This window comes from Vanessa tameamea, chromosome 21 (genome assembly GCF_037043105.1).
Source record: "Vanessa tameamea isolate UH-Manoa-2023 chromosome 21, ilVanTame1 primary haplotype, whole genome shotgun sequence".
NCBI classification, from domain to species: Eukaryota; Metazoa; Arthropoda; class Insecta; order Lepidoptera; family Nymphalidae; genus Vanessa; species Vanessa tameamea.
Genome location: NC_087329.1, coordinates 23,512 through 41,670, shown reverse-complemented (window position 1 = coordinate 41,670; position 18,159 = coordinate 23,512). Strand labels below are relative to the sequence as shown.

General features: G+C 40.0%; 1 protein-coding gene across 2 annotated transcripts in view; it reads left to right on the top strand.

Annotated features, from left to right (window-relative positions):
* The window catches only part of LOC113393645 (uncharacterized), a 33,892-nt gene extending 25,219 nt beyond the window's left edge, over positions 1–8,673 (top strand). For both annotated transcript variants that reach the window (XM_026630641.2, XM_026630640.2), the window contains exon 2: positions 6,957–8,673. In XM_026630641.2, coding sequence (XP_026486426.2) covers positions 6,960–8,603 — 1,644 coding nt within the window. In that variant the 5' untranslated portion in view covers positions 6,957–6,959 and the 3' untranslated portion in view covers positions 8,604–8,673. The remainder of the gene's footprint in view (positions 1–6,956) is intronic.
* Positions 8,674–18,159: the final 9,486 nt, after the last annotated feature.

The following is an 18,159-nucleotide window of genomic DNA, read 5'->3' as shown; positions in this document are numbered from 1 at the left end:
GTGATTGAAGAATTGGTCATGACGCGCGTGCGGCTGCCGCTGCGGACGCGCGTGCGGTAGCCGCTGCGGCTCCCCTCGGTGGCTCTTTAGTCATTCGATGCGATTTTAATTCCATTGGCCCGTCGCCAATCTGTTTGATGCTCGTCTCTCAGTTGATCCTTAACACTCAGGATATGCGTCAGTTGATATTTTTTTGTTCCTGCGAATGCGTCACCCTAGGGTGCTATTTCGGTTGAAGAGCTTGTTTGTTTTATTTTAGTTCGGACGCGCACGTTTGCGTAACGTTGCATCACTGCGCAAACGCCAGCGCAGTTTTGGCAGGTTTTTAGGACAGCGCCTTGCAGTCGAAAAATTATTTGCATACTTACGATTGTATTCTATATAATCGTGACAATTTTGTCGTTAACTCTACAACATTGTATAATAATTTAAAATGCCACTTAAATATTCTTTAATGGTGCCGTTTTATAAACACAAGCGTACGATATTGTTTCGTAACAAGCAATAGAACCCCCCGAACGAGTCGCCGGAGGGAGCGCGGCCGCAAGCTGTTCCCGGCAAATCTTAACAAAACAGCGAAGTTGTTTTCCGCCGTCTCCTCGACGCCCGTTCTTGTATTTCCAGTCTGACGTGTTTTGTTTTAGGAAAAGGCTTAGGGTGAAGGGAAAGGCGGTTAGACGCGAACCGGTTCAGTGTTGCCAACATTTCACACGACGGCTTGGATTCAATATCGCAAAGGGTCTTATATGTACGTCTTTCGGTTTTAATGTTTTGAAATTTCGAATTCACCTAGAAATTATTACAACAGTAAGCAATATTTTCCTGTTGTATGTCATAAAAATGCAGAATCCGTTACGTCACGTCACGTCAATATAACTGAGAAAACGTATCACAATGTCTCTCTTTGATGCGTTTTATATAAAGTATTTAGGGCATATTTTGAAGAGTACGTCGAATGTGTGTTGAATGTTGTTAAAATAAATATATTATGTTTCTAAATTAAGATAAAATAACCAATGAAATTTTACGAACTAACGCAGCCACGTTCACATTAAATGAAAATCAACTGATGAATTTATTCTAATTACGGGTATAGTCTAACTACCGTGTTTCAAACCCGGCTGACAATGAGCTTTCACGCGTCTAATTAATGCTTATAATTCATGTCCTCGCTTGGCGGAGAAGTGCCAAACCGTCTCGACAAGAGGGGGGAGGCTGTTGCTCAGCTGTGGGACAGCTGCCGTTGCAACGAGCTGTTAGTTTATAAAAAAACAAATTCAAATTATATAAGATGATGATAATGATGCTTTTCTCTTTGTGTACGTTCAGTATTGACGCGTCTCCGTTTGAACAAATACAAACGATATGCAAACATTTGCGTGTAAAAGTGAAAACGATATTAATATCGATGTCGTGACGTAAGCATGACGTCGACATCACGCTTTAGTTTGGTGAATTAACAAAACACAATCTCTCCTTCTGTTTAAGAGTAGGAATTCATTGTTGAAAGGTTTAAGTGATGAAAATCAAAATATATGTATTTCAAGTAGGCTGTTACGGACGCTTTTGAATCGTTATGCGAAAGAATTAAATATCAAAATCGATATATTCTTTGCTCAAGGGGGCCCATAAAGGCATTCATGAATCATGAAAACAAATTTGTATCGTCATGTTACAGTGTTCAATTAAATTTTACATTTACCGCCGGTTCGGAAAGTAGATTCTACCGAGAAGAACCGGCAAGTAAGTAGTTACTCTTTGAAGGTAAAGCCTCCGCTGCTTCGGAATGCAGATGTCACTGAGGAGAACCGACAGGAAAGTTAGCCGTCATTATTTTGCTCCAATCAAATAACTAATATTTAATTAAATTGACATCGCCTGTATAGAATATCAACAAATACTTCTTTTGATGTTGTTTTGAATATATCACATCATGTCGTCACCGTATTTAGCTAACGTAAACATATAAGCTACAAATAGCTACAAATTGAGTAATAATTCCACGTAATTGCGCTGTGCAGTGCGCAGGCGCATGCGACTTGCATAATGAAAACGAGCCCCCGCGGGTACAACGACCCCGCCATAGCCTCCTTGTCCTCTCGCATAGCCCATAATGCATATACTATAGTAAAATACTCATATACGGTCAAGACCTCCCCGCGCCTCGCTTTAGTTCAGTTATTTCAAATAACTGCCGGAATGTATAGTATTCTTTTTATTAGGACGACACAGTTAATGAAACACAATTGAGTTTCTCTGTAAAAAGAGATTTATTTGTTTAATTTAAAATAATAAAAAATAAAATAAAAGTTTGTATTTACCTACGCATTATTTTACAAAAATAAAATTTACGCCCCTGTAAAAAGAGAAACGACATTTAATGTTTATTTATTAACAATGTCTGTTCCTAATCACAAGATACTTTATACTTTACTTTTCACAATCACGAGATTGATTCTAGGTTAATATTTTTCATGGCTAACAAAATTTAGTTGTCATGTCACTGCGCGTTCGATGACGGTTTATGCGCGGAATTCAAATTAAAGAAAAATACATTTTTTTCTTTACATATATATATATATGTGTGTGTGTGTGTTAACCGCCAAGGCTCTATCGGTCTCTATGGGTAAAGTTTGGTATCCCTTCGGTTCTTCAACCCTCAAACATCGATACAATATATTGTTTTGAGTGAACCAGTAAACTTACGGGTAGCTACAAGTTATTTAACATCTTCGGTCCAATATTTTTATAACAGCAAAGCTTTTTGTCGGCAATACTAATATTCTCATTTTGTCCTCCGGCTGAGTAAAGTATGGCGTAAAGTGGGTATGGTAACAGCTAAAGGCTCGAACCTTCGAACCTTCGATTCACATCGCTAGGCAACCGTAAACCGTTGCGCTGTTGACTCTTAACAGCATGATGGCAAATAATACGTGTTGGGATATTATATACGTATATAAATGTTCGTTGTAAAATATAATACCGGTAACAAAAAAGGTTCAATAAATAAGTTTTGAAGCAAAATTCTGAGGTGCATGCTTTCGAGTAGATTGTTACGAAAGACGCAACAAGGATATGATATCACTGCCCGCAGCGGGTCCACCTGCCTCGGCATCTCGGTAATCGTGACGCGACGAGCTGCTGTGCGGAGCCATTAGCGCTCGTTCACGATCATCACGAGGCATGTGATCATCGTCTACTAATTGCGATACGTTTCGTCGGTAATTCAAGGTTTCCGGGTCGTTAAGTCGCGCCCAAACTTCGGAGTTTTACCGAACAAAAACTTTAATGCGTCTCCGAGGCGGGTAAAGTATCCAAATTGCCTTTGGACTTGTTTTGGTAATTCTTTATCCGGTTTTCCTAGAATTTTTTATCGTTTTCTTTAATATATCATCGACATGATCACGATCGTGTTTTTGTTCGTTTATATGGATCGATATCGACGGCGATGAGCATTTATATATTTTTTGTAAAGGAATTGCCCAGTTTAGTACTACGATGTGTGCATTATTGCGTTTTTGTAATGAACGTTCCTCCGAGCAGTTTTCCGTTTGAAGTTCTCTCGAACGTGCTCATGAAGCCATCTTCGAAGGCGACGTGTGTCATCTTGGCACGTAAAAGGTATTAAGGAGTTAAAGATAATTTCAATAAATATTGTTAAGAGCCCATGAGCATTATTCGCATATTTTATTATTCGTTTAGTCTTTATCGAGATGTCCAGACTTCGCACACGTAAAAAATACTTGACTTCGCGCTGTATAATCTGAGATATATAAACACAATCCTCCAATCCAATATTTCCGTACTGCGCTAACTGCTCGCTCATCTGTACGGAGACACACCTTGCGAATATTTTCAATGGATTTATTTAAGTATTTCCTAATATTTTTAAATCTGGTTCGAATTGAAAAGTCTAAATGGCAAATATATATATATATATATATATATATAAACATAGATACGCCGTCGCTGACTGTTCCGAAGAAATTTTAGACACTGCCAAATGTCTCCTGCTTTTTTGTATCTTTTTTAGTAGCTGAATCTGAGGAGCAGTTGTAAAATAAGAAGAAATTCAATTGTATTGAAAAACATTACGCACATAATTATAACATAGAGTCATAAATACATATATATTACATATCTAAACACATACATAATATATAAATTATATCTCATACATGACATTGATATAATTATATCAATGTCATGTATGTTTGTATATACAACAACGTAGACTGTTTGTATTTTGATGGTATTCACATGAACGTGATAACAGTCGATCTAACGTTAGGCTTCGCGTCGCTAATGGCGGGTTGATGTTTCGGTGAAAGATACGTAGGCGCGTTAGTAAATTGTTTGCGATTAAATATTTTATTAATTTATTAAGTAGTTTTATGTAGTATAATCGATAGCGTGGCGATAAACTCGTATCTTTTTCCAGCTGCGGGATATTTTACAAACACATTTATAAATAAAGCGCGCCGTCTTTGTAAGCAGTAATGTCATACGAATGCAACTCCGTAATATGATAGTGTTATGTCCTCGTCGCGACCGGGGCCACTTCGCTTACTTAGAATTCTAACTACATAATTTACAAACTATTATAGACGCTGTGTCCTACATAAAACGGAACATAATCGCCTGTGTCATAAATCACTTGATTCAATTTCGCCGCGTGTACGCCACCGACCGTGACCGTTCCGTGTGAGCTGTTCGACGTGAGGCCGAAACGTCTTTAAATCATAACCAAATTATCCTTCAGTCATTTTTAAACGAAAATACGCACATTGGCTCGAATACAGCCGTCAATCGCAACAGAGTTCATTATACGGTTAAGGTATAAAAAATTGAAATGTATGGCGTCGACGCAAATATACTCATCATAAAAACACAATGGGACGTTAGGCCGCTGACGGCGCGACGCCGCCGTCGGCGTGGCGCACGGAGCAGATCGTGTAGTCTTTAAAAGTCGATGTCTACATCCAGTGCTCCAGCGACGCGTGCGTATGTTTTGCAGCTATAGAAGTCACTAATATAATTTAATGAAGCGTGTCATTACTTGTTCTTTGCTTTTATCTGATTATTATTCCGAAAGTAAGTATGTGTGTGTGTGTGTGTATGTGTAGTAAATCGACGAATTGACACATTCATTGTAATAAATGAGTTGATACATTCTTCGTAATAAGATATCTTAGACGTCGGTTCGTACTCTAGACCTGACCAGTGATCGTACACGAATTGTAAGTCGGTGTCGATTGAATGACTCGATAATATCTATCCGAGACGAGACCTCCGAGGCAGCTTGTTGAATGTTGCGAACAACAAAATGTTTTACTCATATATAATCTTAACTTCGAAATGCCGTTTCTTTGTTTCAGTAGATGTAATGCCAACTTAATTAATCCTCGCTTCGTAGCTTGTACGTGAAATTGGAGGTTATGTAATGACGTTAAATCAAAACTAAAAAATTGAAATATTCTTTATTCAGGTAGGCTCATAAAAGCACTTTTGAATTGTTATGTTCCAGTGTTGTATTAAATGTGAAACTAAAGTTCGGTGTCGAGAAGGACCCACATACACACAGGTAAACTCAGTAGTGCTCTTAGTAGTAGTACTCTTAGTAGTGGTACTCTTTTCCACCATTTTAATTACAAAGTATGTCGGTAAAATTCAATTATATTTTAATTGAACTTAACTAGAAATCAATAAATACGGACTTAAGCTTTAATTTTTTAATAGGCAAGTTAAAAGTAATTGTGCCCGAATATTATTAGTTTACCTTTTTAGCTCGGGCATTCAGCAGTAGCGACCTTTGATAAGGCATTTGCTACAAGTGATGCAAGAACTATAGTTACGTGCGCGGCGAGCTTTATGAGCGACCTCGAACGACGCACGCGCTTCCGAAAATTACTTCCGATACGGATCTTGTGCCATGAGCTCGGCCCCGCGCGCCACGCGCTGCTCTGCGCTCTGTGTTCTGCATTATACTTAAGATTTCAGTTCCGATTTTAACTAATATATACCGTAGTTATACTTCGGATTTGTGAGAATTTTCGAGAGACAGTTGTTTAATTATGATGACCGAACGCGGTCCCGACGGCTGCAGAAGATATTATAGTGTTTGCGCGAAAACAAGTGCGCTCTCTGTTCCCTCACTCGACGAGGGCGAGGGAGAGGGCCCAGAGCTTAAGCGCAGAACTAGAGACCCGGCAGTGATACTATCGACTTTTAATCGAGTGTTTTTCTCATTGAATTATATTCTTATTGGTCCAGTCAGACCTGAGTTTGTTCCCAGGACATCAGATACTTCTGGTTTAAAATCGAACTAATTACAATGAAGACGTTCGATTAACATTTCTTTTTGCAAATACTTAATAAGAAAAATCTGTTACTAGCGATTGCGCTCTTCCAATAACTTAGCAAACACTTATACGAAAAATTATTTATTACGAATTTTAAGCGGCAAGTGATTTTCTTGTTATTGTATATTTAACATTCGAGGAAATTTCGAGCTCGTTGCTAGCTCGTGGATTTAAATATAAGTATATGTTAAGAAAACAACTCAGTATCGGAGATACAATAACCATAGTTCGTTCTTGTTTGATAACAACTAAAAACTTGACATCCGCGTCACGCTGACATCCGCGGCGACAGCTAACTTCTGACATGTCCTTCTTTATATAATATTGTAATATACAAAGATTTATTGTTCTGTAATGACTCGGCTAGAATTCAAAATTTATTAGTGACGGGATTTAAATTATAGTGACATAAATGAAAAACAAATTTACAAACCAATATGTTTGATATCCGAGATAATTTGCCGCACGCATGTGGACACTGAGAGCGAGTGAGCGGCCGCCGCCTGCGACCATGTAAAGCGCGTCATAGAATCGTTTAACGTTACGTTTCAGTGTATTAAACATATTTGAAAATATGATGTTTATTGCTTTCAGGCCATGCGGGGGTGGTGCGCGCGGTGGAGCGGGTCGGGGCGCGCGAGGCTACGGTGGCTGGCAGCGCTGGTGTGCTGGGGCGCGCTGGCGGCGCTGGCGTTGCCGCGGCTTCAGCCCGCGCCGCCGCGCGCCCACCCCGCGCCCCCTGCGCGTCTCCTGCTGCAGTCCGAGGCGGCCAGCACGCCCGCGCCGATGCCCTCCACGCCTCCGTCCGCGCCGCGCATCGCCACCGACACGCGCGTGCTCACCGAGGACGAGCTGCGGGCCGACGCCGAGCGTCGCCTGCCTTCGCTGCCGCTCGCCTACTGGCACAAGCATCGGAATGACAAGAACAAATTCTACAAGAAGAAGGATTGCGCGCCCTTCCCCTCTATATATGATCTCGAATTCCACAATACATACTGGCAAACTCTTCGCGTCAAGACCGACGTATTCCACTTTTACGGCGCTTACATGGACGCGCGTAACACGTCACGCATCGGGCCAGCCGTTCGCGTGCTCGCCGTGCACGATCGTATCAAGCCCACGATGACGACGCACTGTCAGCTGTGGTTTGAGGAGCGCGAGGCGCCCGTGGTGGTGCGCAATCTCGAGTACAAGTATGTGTGGAACAGCAAGTGGGGCAACTACAGGGACGGCGTGTTGCAGCCTTATCTGCTGGCGTGCGTGCTGCCGGCCGAGGTGCGTCACTTGGTGCCCGCCTCCGTGTCCATCGTGGTCGATCCCTGCGATCGCGCCACGAATAACCTGCGCGTCCATTACGATCGTCCCAAGCCGCCCCTAGCTCAAAAGGAGTTCGCCGTCTGCGTGAAGGGGCTGGACTTTCTGCACGAGGACCTGTCGGTTCGTCTAGTGGAATGGATCGAGTTAATACGGCTCATGGGTGCGGACAAAATATTCTTTTACGAACTGCAGGTGCACCCGAATATTACGAAAGTGTTGAATTATTACAATGAACTCGGTGTAACCGAAGTGACACCGATAACCCTGCCCGGGGGCCAACCCAACCTTCCCGGCCTGCAACATATGTATCTAAAGAAGAAAACGACACACAAGCGACAAATGGAACTGATTCCGTACAACGACTGTCTGTACCGTCATATGTACCAGTACCGGTGGCTGGCGCTGCTCGACATAGACGAGGTGATCGTGCCGTTGGAGGACGGCGACTGGAGCTCGCTCATGAAGCGCGTGCTGCCGCTCTCGCAGCCGGCGCCGGGCAAGCCGCCGCGCTCGTCCTACCACGCCTCCAACCTCTACTATCTGGACTCGCTGCGGCACGAGCACGGCTGGGAGGAGGGGGTGCCGCGATACCTCCACATGCTGCAACACGTGTACCGAACGCGCAACTTCACCAAGCCCGGCCAATACGTGAAGGCGTTCCACGAGACGGAGCGCGTGCTGGCGCTGCACAACCACTTCCCGCTGGCGTGTCTCGGCGGCTCGTGCTCCTCGTATGCGCTGGAGACGCGGCACGCGCGGCTGCAGCACTACCGCGCGGACTGCGTGACGGCGCTCAGCAAGTCGTGCGCGGAGCTGCGCGCGCAGCCCGTGCGCGACGCGGCGCTGTGGCGCTGGCGCGGCGCGCTGGTGGCGGCCGCCGACGCCGCGCTCACGGCGCTCGCCTTCCTGCCGCCGCACCGGTGACGCGCCGCCCGCCTGCTGCGCTTAGTCTTATACCCTATTCGATGCTAGTATTAAACGTATTTTTATAGTTTACCTGCGTTTTTTTTTCTATTTTCGCTGATTTAAACGACATCTTTGACGACGATACAATTCTTATGTATATCACTACTGGCTCGGAAGTAGTAGTTTTTATCTCTAAGAAAGGTCTCTTTTCCACAAAACAATTACAAAAAATAATGTAGTGTAGTGTAGAGATATGGAGACGCATTTTTGTATACAAAGAATGTCCCTGAATACTCATGATATTAAGATGACGCTTACGGCGCTCGGGGGTGAAAATTGCAGGAATGTCCTGATATTGGGCAAAAGTTAGTTAGTTAGAGAGTTAAACATTCACCTTTGATGGTGAATGTTTAACTTTCTCTAACTCCATTTACGCTGTTAACTATTTATTCTGTTATTCAAAATTATAAATTCTAACTTGCATTAGCATTTATTATGAGTAAGTGTTGTTTATTTATTTTATTTAAAAAAAATGAATTTATCGTGAAGGGCGCGACTTCGTTCCCGAGTACACTATACTTCTTATTTCTACATCCATAGATACTTCCAATGGTGTGAGATTAATAGGCATTAAATTCGAACACTGAAGAAGATCGTACTTTACAAAATAACTGACATTCAATTTTGAGTTCGTATCTATAGTAGGGTGTATGTATAAGCATTATACGATGGTGAAGATGATTGCAACAATTATACTTCAGTGGAACATTAGTACAATTTCAGTTCAGGCGCTTTTCAAAAGTAAATAATTCCCTTTTATTATTATTATTACTTTCAATCGATGCGTATACGTATCTAACACGAAGTATTAATACAAACTGTCATAAAAATATTTATACTTTAGATAAAATCAAAATGAAGTCTAAAATGTTATTCCGTGAATTGCGTACATTGCAGCGCCATCTATGACAAATTTGTGAACAACAATAAAGCTACAATAGATGGCGTTGATACAAAAGTTGGTGTATATTGTATGTAGCAAATAGGTGCTATTGAAAAACTAGTGATAAAAATACTAATTAGACTTAAATGGGCTATTAAATGCACTTAAATGTCCTAAAATCGTCCTTTATGTATCAAGTTAACAGCAGCTACATCGAATCCATACGAAATAAATAATTTATTTGATACGAAGTCAAACAGGAAAGTTTGTTGTTATTTTTGTCACTATTGACTTTACTTACTCTTCATAGAATTACTACTACTAACACACTACTAATGACATCAATGTCCGCCCTCGACGAACATCAGTGACTGCGTGATGTCAGAGTTCATTGCGCGTCTCACGCGGGTCGACAGGCGCTCACTCTCATAATCTGATGAAACGATACGACCAGTGAGAGTTTTGGGCTTCGGCGGAGGGCCGATGGCTCTACGTACCGACTCACTAAAGCAATGGAGACATCGCTTCTGAGAATATCTTCAAAAAAACCTTATTACTTTTTATTGTTTCACCAAGGATGTCAACCCCAGCTCTCGGGATCTGCAGCCTTATAAACTAGTCACTTGGCCATCGTGAAGCTAAACGTAACATTACAAGTAATATGTATTAACTACTAATGTAATGATGAAGTTAACCATTGAAAAGTATTGGGCAAAGACAAAACAGTTATGTATATTTTTCTCCTCTGTTATCAATAAAATTTGACAATTTCTTAATAATTATTACGGTGGAATCTCGATGACTAGGAATAATAAAAAGTCCCTCGGCTTGCCTTTTCCGAGAAATTGATAAACAATAGACTTAGCCTCTGACTATCTGAATCGGTTATCTGTTTCAATCGATGCAACGTCAGGACTCGGGGACCATTTGTCAGTTGTTATTAATTCGTTTCTTTCATTCGGAAATGAAACCTCACCTCACCATTATGTACCTGTTTATATTTATTGTTGCACGTGTCAGGAAGTACTTGTACTTGTATATATCAAAAAGGAAACATACGACTCAACTTTTTACAAATAATTTAATGTTTTGGAAAAAAATAATTACACACGCTGCACTTAAGTTTTGTAGTCAATGGTGTACACGGATGAACTAAAAATGTTAATTTAACTACAAAGGTTTTTTTACTGAGTCTAAAACTTGTTATGTGAACATAAGGTTTACAAGAGTTATGCCAAAGTTTATGAGAAATACATGAATGAATGCAAACAAAGGCAGCGTAGTTAAAAAGTATACACGTCAAACAGCTTCAAGTAAATGCAGACTGTCCCCTAACGAGCGCCCCGAGTTTTCCGCCACAGTTAATATAAACGATTTTTTATGTTCTCATCATTCTTTCCATGTTCTCCCAGTCAACTGTCGACTTCAACAAGGTCACTGGACTATCGTCACATATCCTGTTGACCCTCAAAGTAATGACCGCCGTACAGGGTCAAGTCTAAATAGAAATCTTTATCGGCCGTTAAATTATCTCACTCAACTAGCACAAGTTCGAATGTAAAAAACGTCTTAAATTATATGAAAGCTGTCCCCTCGTCTATTTTTATGGCTGAAATTGCGTAACAATCGTTTGAACAATTTAGTTCTAGATAATAATAGTAACATAAAAAAATGACTATATTTTTTTATATTTATATTGAATGCCTTAAGCGACCACTTTTCATTTTACTGGGATCATGTAAAGTTACTTTGAAGCAATGACGACATTCCTGGTCTCCTCTACGCTACTACTCCGGACTTCTCTTTTGCGTTACTAGTTAAACTAGCGACACACTAACTGCACGATCTTTTAATTTTTTAATAATAACTGTAAGTTATTTTTGACAATAAAGAAGCGTAAACCTTTGAACTATTTGATGTTTGTTATTCGATAACATTATTATATAATGATTTACGCATTATAGAATATACATATGTATACCTATCTGTGGTGTACTTATAAGATAATCTTACTATATAGTATATTCTAAGAAATAAAAGGCTCAGAACCGGTATCCAGTTTGGAAATCATAATATAAGTCAATTTATATAAAAGTAATGTCTATGTTTTTCTAAACTAGACGAAAATATAATAAAGCCAGATCGTATCCGCGAAGAGGCTCTGACTCAGCACATATCACCTTGTGCCATTTCACGGAACCCCAGCAGAGATATGCGCACTTTAAATATGTATAAACTAATATGATTTTTTATATTAAGTATTAATAATAGCATTTCGTATGTATGAGTATGTAATGTATAAGTATTACGCCTCGCGAGCCTGTGATAATAAATGTGTTGTATTAAAATGAGTTTAAATTAGACACTAAATTAACTCCAGTCACGGAGCCGACAATAATACTCGCCAACAAACCATAACAAAGCACCAGGATAACAGCAACCGAAATATTGTCATCGCAATTACGACCAGGTAGGTATGCGACACAATAGGCCATGAAGGCACGGCGAGTATTTAGTACGTGAATAGTGAATAGTGAACAGGTACCGGACGGTCCGGGCCGCACAGGGCTGGCGAGGCGATAAGTTGCCTGCACTCGCACCCGCACCCGAGTGCATACAATGAAATAATTATTTTGCTCGTTATCACTGATAATTAGCAGCCGACTGCAGCCATTCGTGAGTAGGTTTTTAAGAAATTGATATTTCCGAGTACAAGATAATTATGTACTTTTGTTTAATTATTGATAATTTTTTAAATGAAATGTAGGTAAACAAGAATAATTACAGTGAGTCAGGGTAGTTGAAGACACAAAGGACAAACAATTCAGGATCAGGATGGGTCCGACAAAGATCCGATATTCGGGAAGTATTTAACAAAGCAGCCATACAGTTATGTCTCAACATGTTTACGACAATATTGTGTACGTTCACAATAGCATTGATCATTGTGACAGAATCATCATTCATTAATTTATAAACACGAGTAGTAAGGACAACTAAAAACGCCAAGTTTCCAAAGCATGGCAAGGTTCGTTTATTCGTTTTTATAATAAAGGTCCGCAGATATTTCATAATTCATATTCCTTAATTGTGGGTGTGAGGCAGATAAGCTGTTAATGTTTTAACTTTCAATAGTAAGCTTATATACTTGAAATACCAACTATTCACTCTTTTTTTAATCTAAGGTTACTGCGCTTGCGGTGCTAGTTCTATGAATTACTGTGACGACAGATGATGATGCCACATTATTAATCTGAAGATTCTCTTCATTTATTTAATATAGAAGAAACAGCTGGTCAGAGATTAGACAGATGTGGCTGCGCAAATGTAGATTTTAAAGCCAAACCAGAAAGTACGACCGCTAGCTCACACTTGTTGCAATTCTAGTTAGTATAAACCCCGTCGGTCATCGTGATTGTGCTCTCTAAGGTACATTTGCGATCGTCTCGTTTATCCTTGAGTCGGGCTGGTCAACTAGCACCGATATCGCATGCTAGGTCCTGCTCGTGTATTTGCCGAGTCGCGATAACAATATCGGCTGCCCTCGATGCCTCCTTCGTGTCCGGGTGCATTCATTAGTTTAATTTAATTTGAAAACACATCACTGAGATAAACTGTTTAAATAATATAAGATATTTTTTGTTGACATTCTTGAAGGTGAAGGGCATAGGTAGATTTTAGAGCAGCTAAGCAAGAAAAATATTATATAGGACGTTCGAGTAACACCGGATCGGTAAAAAAACCGGTTTTTCAAAATGCTTAAGATCGGCGCATCTTTATCGGCTTATTTACGAACGGAACGATTACTCTGCTAAAGATACAATGTGAACTTTAATCTGACTTTAATCAGCGGCTGCTGATAATAAACACTAATTAACGTGTATTTAAAATATGAATAAACTTCATTCTTACAAAATCATTCACAAGACAATTTTATCCCACAGCGACATATTTTCTTATAGCAGTTCTTCGAATAGAAACAAAATTTCGTATAGCTTAGCAAAAATGCAGGACCAGGTAAAAATTGCGAGTCGACGTAGAGGCAGCCCTGTCCGCTGGCACGGCGCGAGGCCGAGTATGGTGGTCGACGAGGAAGTCGTGGAGCGCGGCCGCAGTCTGCTCGCTTCTTCCCACCAGTTGCCGTCGTCGTGACTGCTGCAGTTAGTTCATATACAACTCTTAAGATAAGTAAGTTCTAGATTTTAATTTATAATTAAGACGTACCTCTAGCCTTCAGTCTCGTATAATCATATTTTCAATAGCGACAATATTTATATTTGCATAAATAAAGTATTGTAGAGCTGCTAAGCATCTCTATAATATCTTCAGCTTAGTTCTAATGCCATATCCTCCATATTACAATATTTTAGCGTAAGATTTCCGTGGATTTAGCTTTTTTGGGTAATGTCCATTAGCTCGAGGATATTAGCGTTGGTCCCGTTAGTTCTCGTTTCCTTTCTTATGACGGGTTCCGCTTTTTAGCTCTTTTTGCTATATTAATAAAAATAAATGTTACGCAACAAGATCAGTCGCACCGAGTCGCGGGCGCTACTCGCTATGTAATCATAAATCGCTGACGCTCGTCTTATGCGTAAAACTAAACATTATTCTGTTTACAGACAACAAAGCTAAATTGCTAATTATTATTGGTTTAATTACGCGTGACCTTATCATCATCTAGATTACTCACGCTATCGTGAACAGTCATGGCGATGGCAAAGTCCAGCGCTCGGCACGGATACCAATGCGGGGCCTTTCATGATCACAACAAATCTTGCAGTTCAGAGTTCAGTCTTACTCTAACACATCCGCACTTTTGTAACCATCGACTTTTCAATGATCTTAAAATGACTGATAACAGCGCACCTATTTTGCTGTAGGGTGGATTAAATGGATGGATAGATTCTTGAAAATTCTCCGTCACCTAAGAGGGTGAACTGGGGATGAAAGTTTGTACGGAAGTTCGTCATTTTTGATTTAGAGATATGAAAATCAGTACTAATGCTTCTTTTCTGTCGATGTTTTCGATATCCCATCGGACACGAAGTGTACCGACTGTATGTGTAGAAGTTCTTGAGCTAATATGTGTGTACAGCAATTATAAATGCATCATAATGCGCGATAGACGCACAGCGGTCGAGTGTGCTGTACCGAAGCTTCATGGCTCGTCGCTCGGTGGTAGGGCTTCACTGCCAAGTACCAGAGATATTCCACGTGAAATGGATTTCAGATCGATGATTGGCAGAGAACGATGGGTACATTCCTCGCTCCGACAGCAACCACATGCACAATCTACATTCAGCCGGTCCAATTGCGCGCCAGCTTGACTAAAACACAAAAAAGGAAACACTTTCAAAAGGAACATTTTCGACAGAACACAATTCCGTTGAAAAATCTAATTTTATATACTTTGATTTTATCTATTGATTATTATCAGATTATCTTATTAGATTCACTCCATATTTTAATGTAACAGTGGAAACTTTGTTTGGCTTTTGTAAGACTTATTTTGGTATCAAACGTTTGTGTGTTAGGTATACTATGCTGTATGTTTATAATATAAATAAAATTCAATAAATAAGAACATGTAAGCCTGTCCCGCTTGGTTATAATGAAGTAAATACGTAATTATACGTTTATTCCAATTCAAAAGTGTTTCTTTGAGTCTACTCGATTAATAGAATATTTTTATTTTTATGCAAAGAGTTTGCTTATAATTTTTTCAAGATCCATTTGAAAAAAATCACGTCGCTATTATAAATTAATTATTAGTATTTATTTCTGACATTAGACATTACGTATTTTTATATCGATAGGAATGATTAATTCTTAAAAATTATATATATCTAAGATTTTTAAGGATATTTTATTTGAGTTAGTAGGAGAGTGCTTTATTTCGATAAGCGCTGTAAACGCCCTCAGTACTCCTATTCGTAAAACCTAACTCACTAATTCCAATCCAGTTGTTTTCCTCCTTTCTCCAAGGAGAGATGGAATTAAATATTCCTATGAGATATAGACCGCGGTGAGGAATGTATATACGGCATTACGTGTAAACCGCGCTGAATGCGATATTTCTGCTTTACACTTTATCTCGCTTGCTGACAACTGCGCGCGTCCTTGACCGCGTGGGGTCGGACTTGGCGAATGTTATGATTAGCAGAATAATTAAATATGTACCTACTGTCACCTACTGGCTGCGCACTCGTAGCGTCGCCCGTCGCCCGTCGCGTCGCTAAGTCGCTAAGGATGGAGCAAATATCTCGCTATTGACTGATATGACTGATTTTTAAATCTTCATACAGAGAGACGTTTGTTGATCTGTTCTTTATGTCAGATTCGCGCAAAAACAACCGTTTCGTTTCAGAGGCTTAAGATCCGGTATAGACTTCATGATATGTATTATTTTAACAAATAAATACGTGTATGTTATCTATATACTTATATTATAATATATTAGCTTTAATCTTATTATATTTAGAATTGTAGTACCTGACATTAAGATTCTTAAAAGTTAAATATGTAAAAGTTAAGTTAAGAGTTAAAATATCAGCATTAATGTTAACGTCGTTCATCAAATAAATTAACAAACATATGCCACGACATGACGGCAGTTCGCAGCGGCCGTGTTCGCCGCTCGCGAGTCTCTCTGTTCGGACGGAACATTCCAATGTAAATATACAATAATTGTTAGAGAATCAGTAAGAATAATCCAGCCGTCTGATTTCCTTCCGGTCGCTGTTCGATTTGGTGTCTCAATCACTTAGCGAATGTAATGCTTCTACAGAATGAGGATTATGATTTTGACTCAAAACTCGATACCTGCGCCTCGACTCGATTCTCACATTATGAGCGATCGATCTCGTTTTAGTGGCATATATCACGTGTGTGTCACTTGGAGTACGGAGGGTCAGCGTTCAGCGCGGAGGGCTCTCTGTTATCGCTGACCTCCGACCGCTCGACCCGCGGGCGTGACCGGCTGACCGGTCACACTGGTGACTACAGCTGCTCTTATGTCACGTTTAAAATTGACTTTATGCCTGTAATGAAGAGGTTTTGTCGCCCCTAGAGTTTGTTCGACACGCTCGAGGCTTCTGCCGCTTATATTAGGTTATAGCCCACGAGAGTATCTGTACGCATCGCTGTTCCTTTATACTGCACGGCCTGAGCCATTTGTCTCAGACAAGTTCTATTTTTGATTAACTATTAAGTATGTTCCAAATACTAATGCTTTTCAGGCTGTTTATAATGTATGTGAAGCGTAAGTTAAATAATAGAATTATAAATCGAAAGGAAACCACTGAAAATATTGGCATTATTAATAAGGTACCGCCGGGTCTACAGCACAACAAGCGCCAGCAGTATGCTGGTAATCTCCCTTAAACACCAAAAAATATTTCATTTCCATGACTCGACGACCAACGGCTATGCGGCCCTAGATTGGTTTAAGGGCATGCCGTCATAAATATATTCGGTCCATCTGCCCCTGGCATCCATAAAAAGGCGCCTTGGCTATATTGATAGAATATATAAACATTTTTTATTTTGTTTAGTTCAAAAATTTTATTATAATTCAAATGCCTTTGGGGCTTGAACTTTTCCCCTTCGTGCCAGCAAGTAGAACTCGTTTTAGAAAAGAAATGATCCGAATGAATAATAAAAGTTGAGTACGGCGAGTCCGCCCTCAAAGCGCTCCCGATGCGACCAAAGGATCCTCTTGTACTATTTGTTATGTAATCAGCGTGGCTGTACTGAAACACTTTATTCGCCGTTTCAATTGGGAATATTATTTTAATATTTTTTTTCGATTAATAACTTAGAGGTTCTTTCAACATAATTAATTAGTATATCAGTGATGATATTGTCTATGCTGGTAATTATCGAAATCACGAAACCTTTGACGAGGAATGCGCACTACAAGTGGCAGTATCTAAAAATTTGGAACGTAGTCAATCAAACAGTATCTCATCTCGTACCTACGAGTACGTAATCCGGCTCAGCTGACAGCGGCTCGTTTCGCGACGTGCGCTCACTCCGACCCGACGTTATCGCACGCAAGTTCAAACACCCAAAACTTGACATTATGCTAGTATTGAATGATTCAACATTTGCAAAACGGAGTAAGAAATTACTTAAGAATAAAAAAGAGTAAGAAATTAATTAATTAAGAAGTTACACATATTTTGGTTCTTTCGTACTTCATTCGGCCCGACAATCAGTTTGTTCTGTTATTATTAAATTGTACAAATAATACTTAAATGTAAGTATTCGCCCAGTCGGTCATTCGGGGTCGATATTCGTCCATATTTATTACCGATTTTTTTTTATTTTTTTATTTTTGCATAAAAGTTTACATTTACAATAAAAGTTGTCGTAAATTAGTTTTAACCAATGATCGCTCGTATAAGTACATGGATACTACTTACGAAACATTGCCTTCTCTCGCGGGACAGTTTAAACGAATACTCGACATGCTTACAATAATAAGATCGATCGAGTCTTCCCACTCGCCGAGCCGTGATCTATCGTCGGTCGCATCTGTAGGAGGATGTTAGGTCAGGGCCGTCGTTATCTACTGCAAATTACGGGCCATTAGATAGCAAGTGCACATTACCTAATTATTGCTAATGT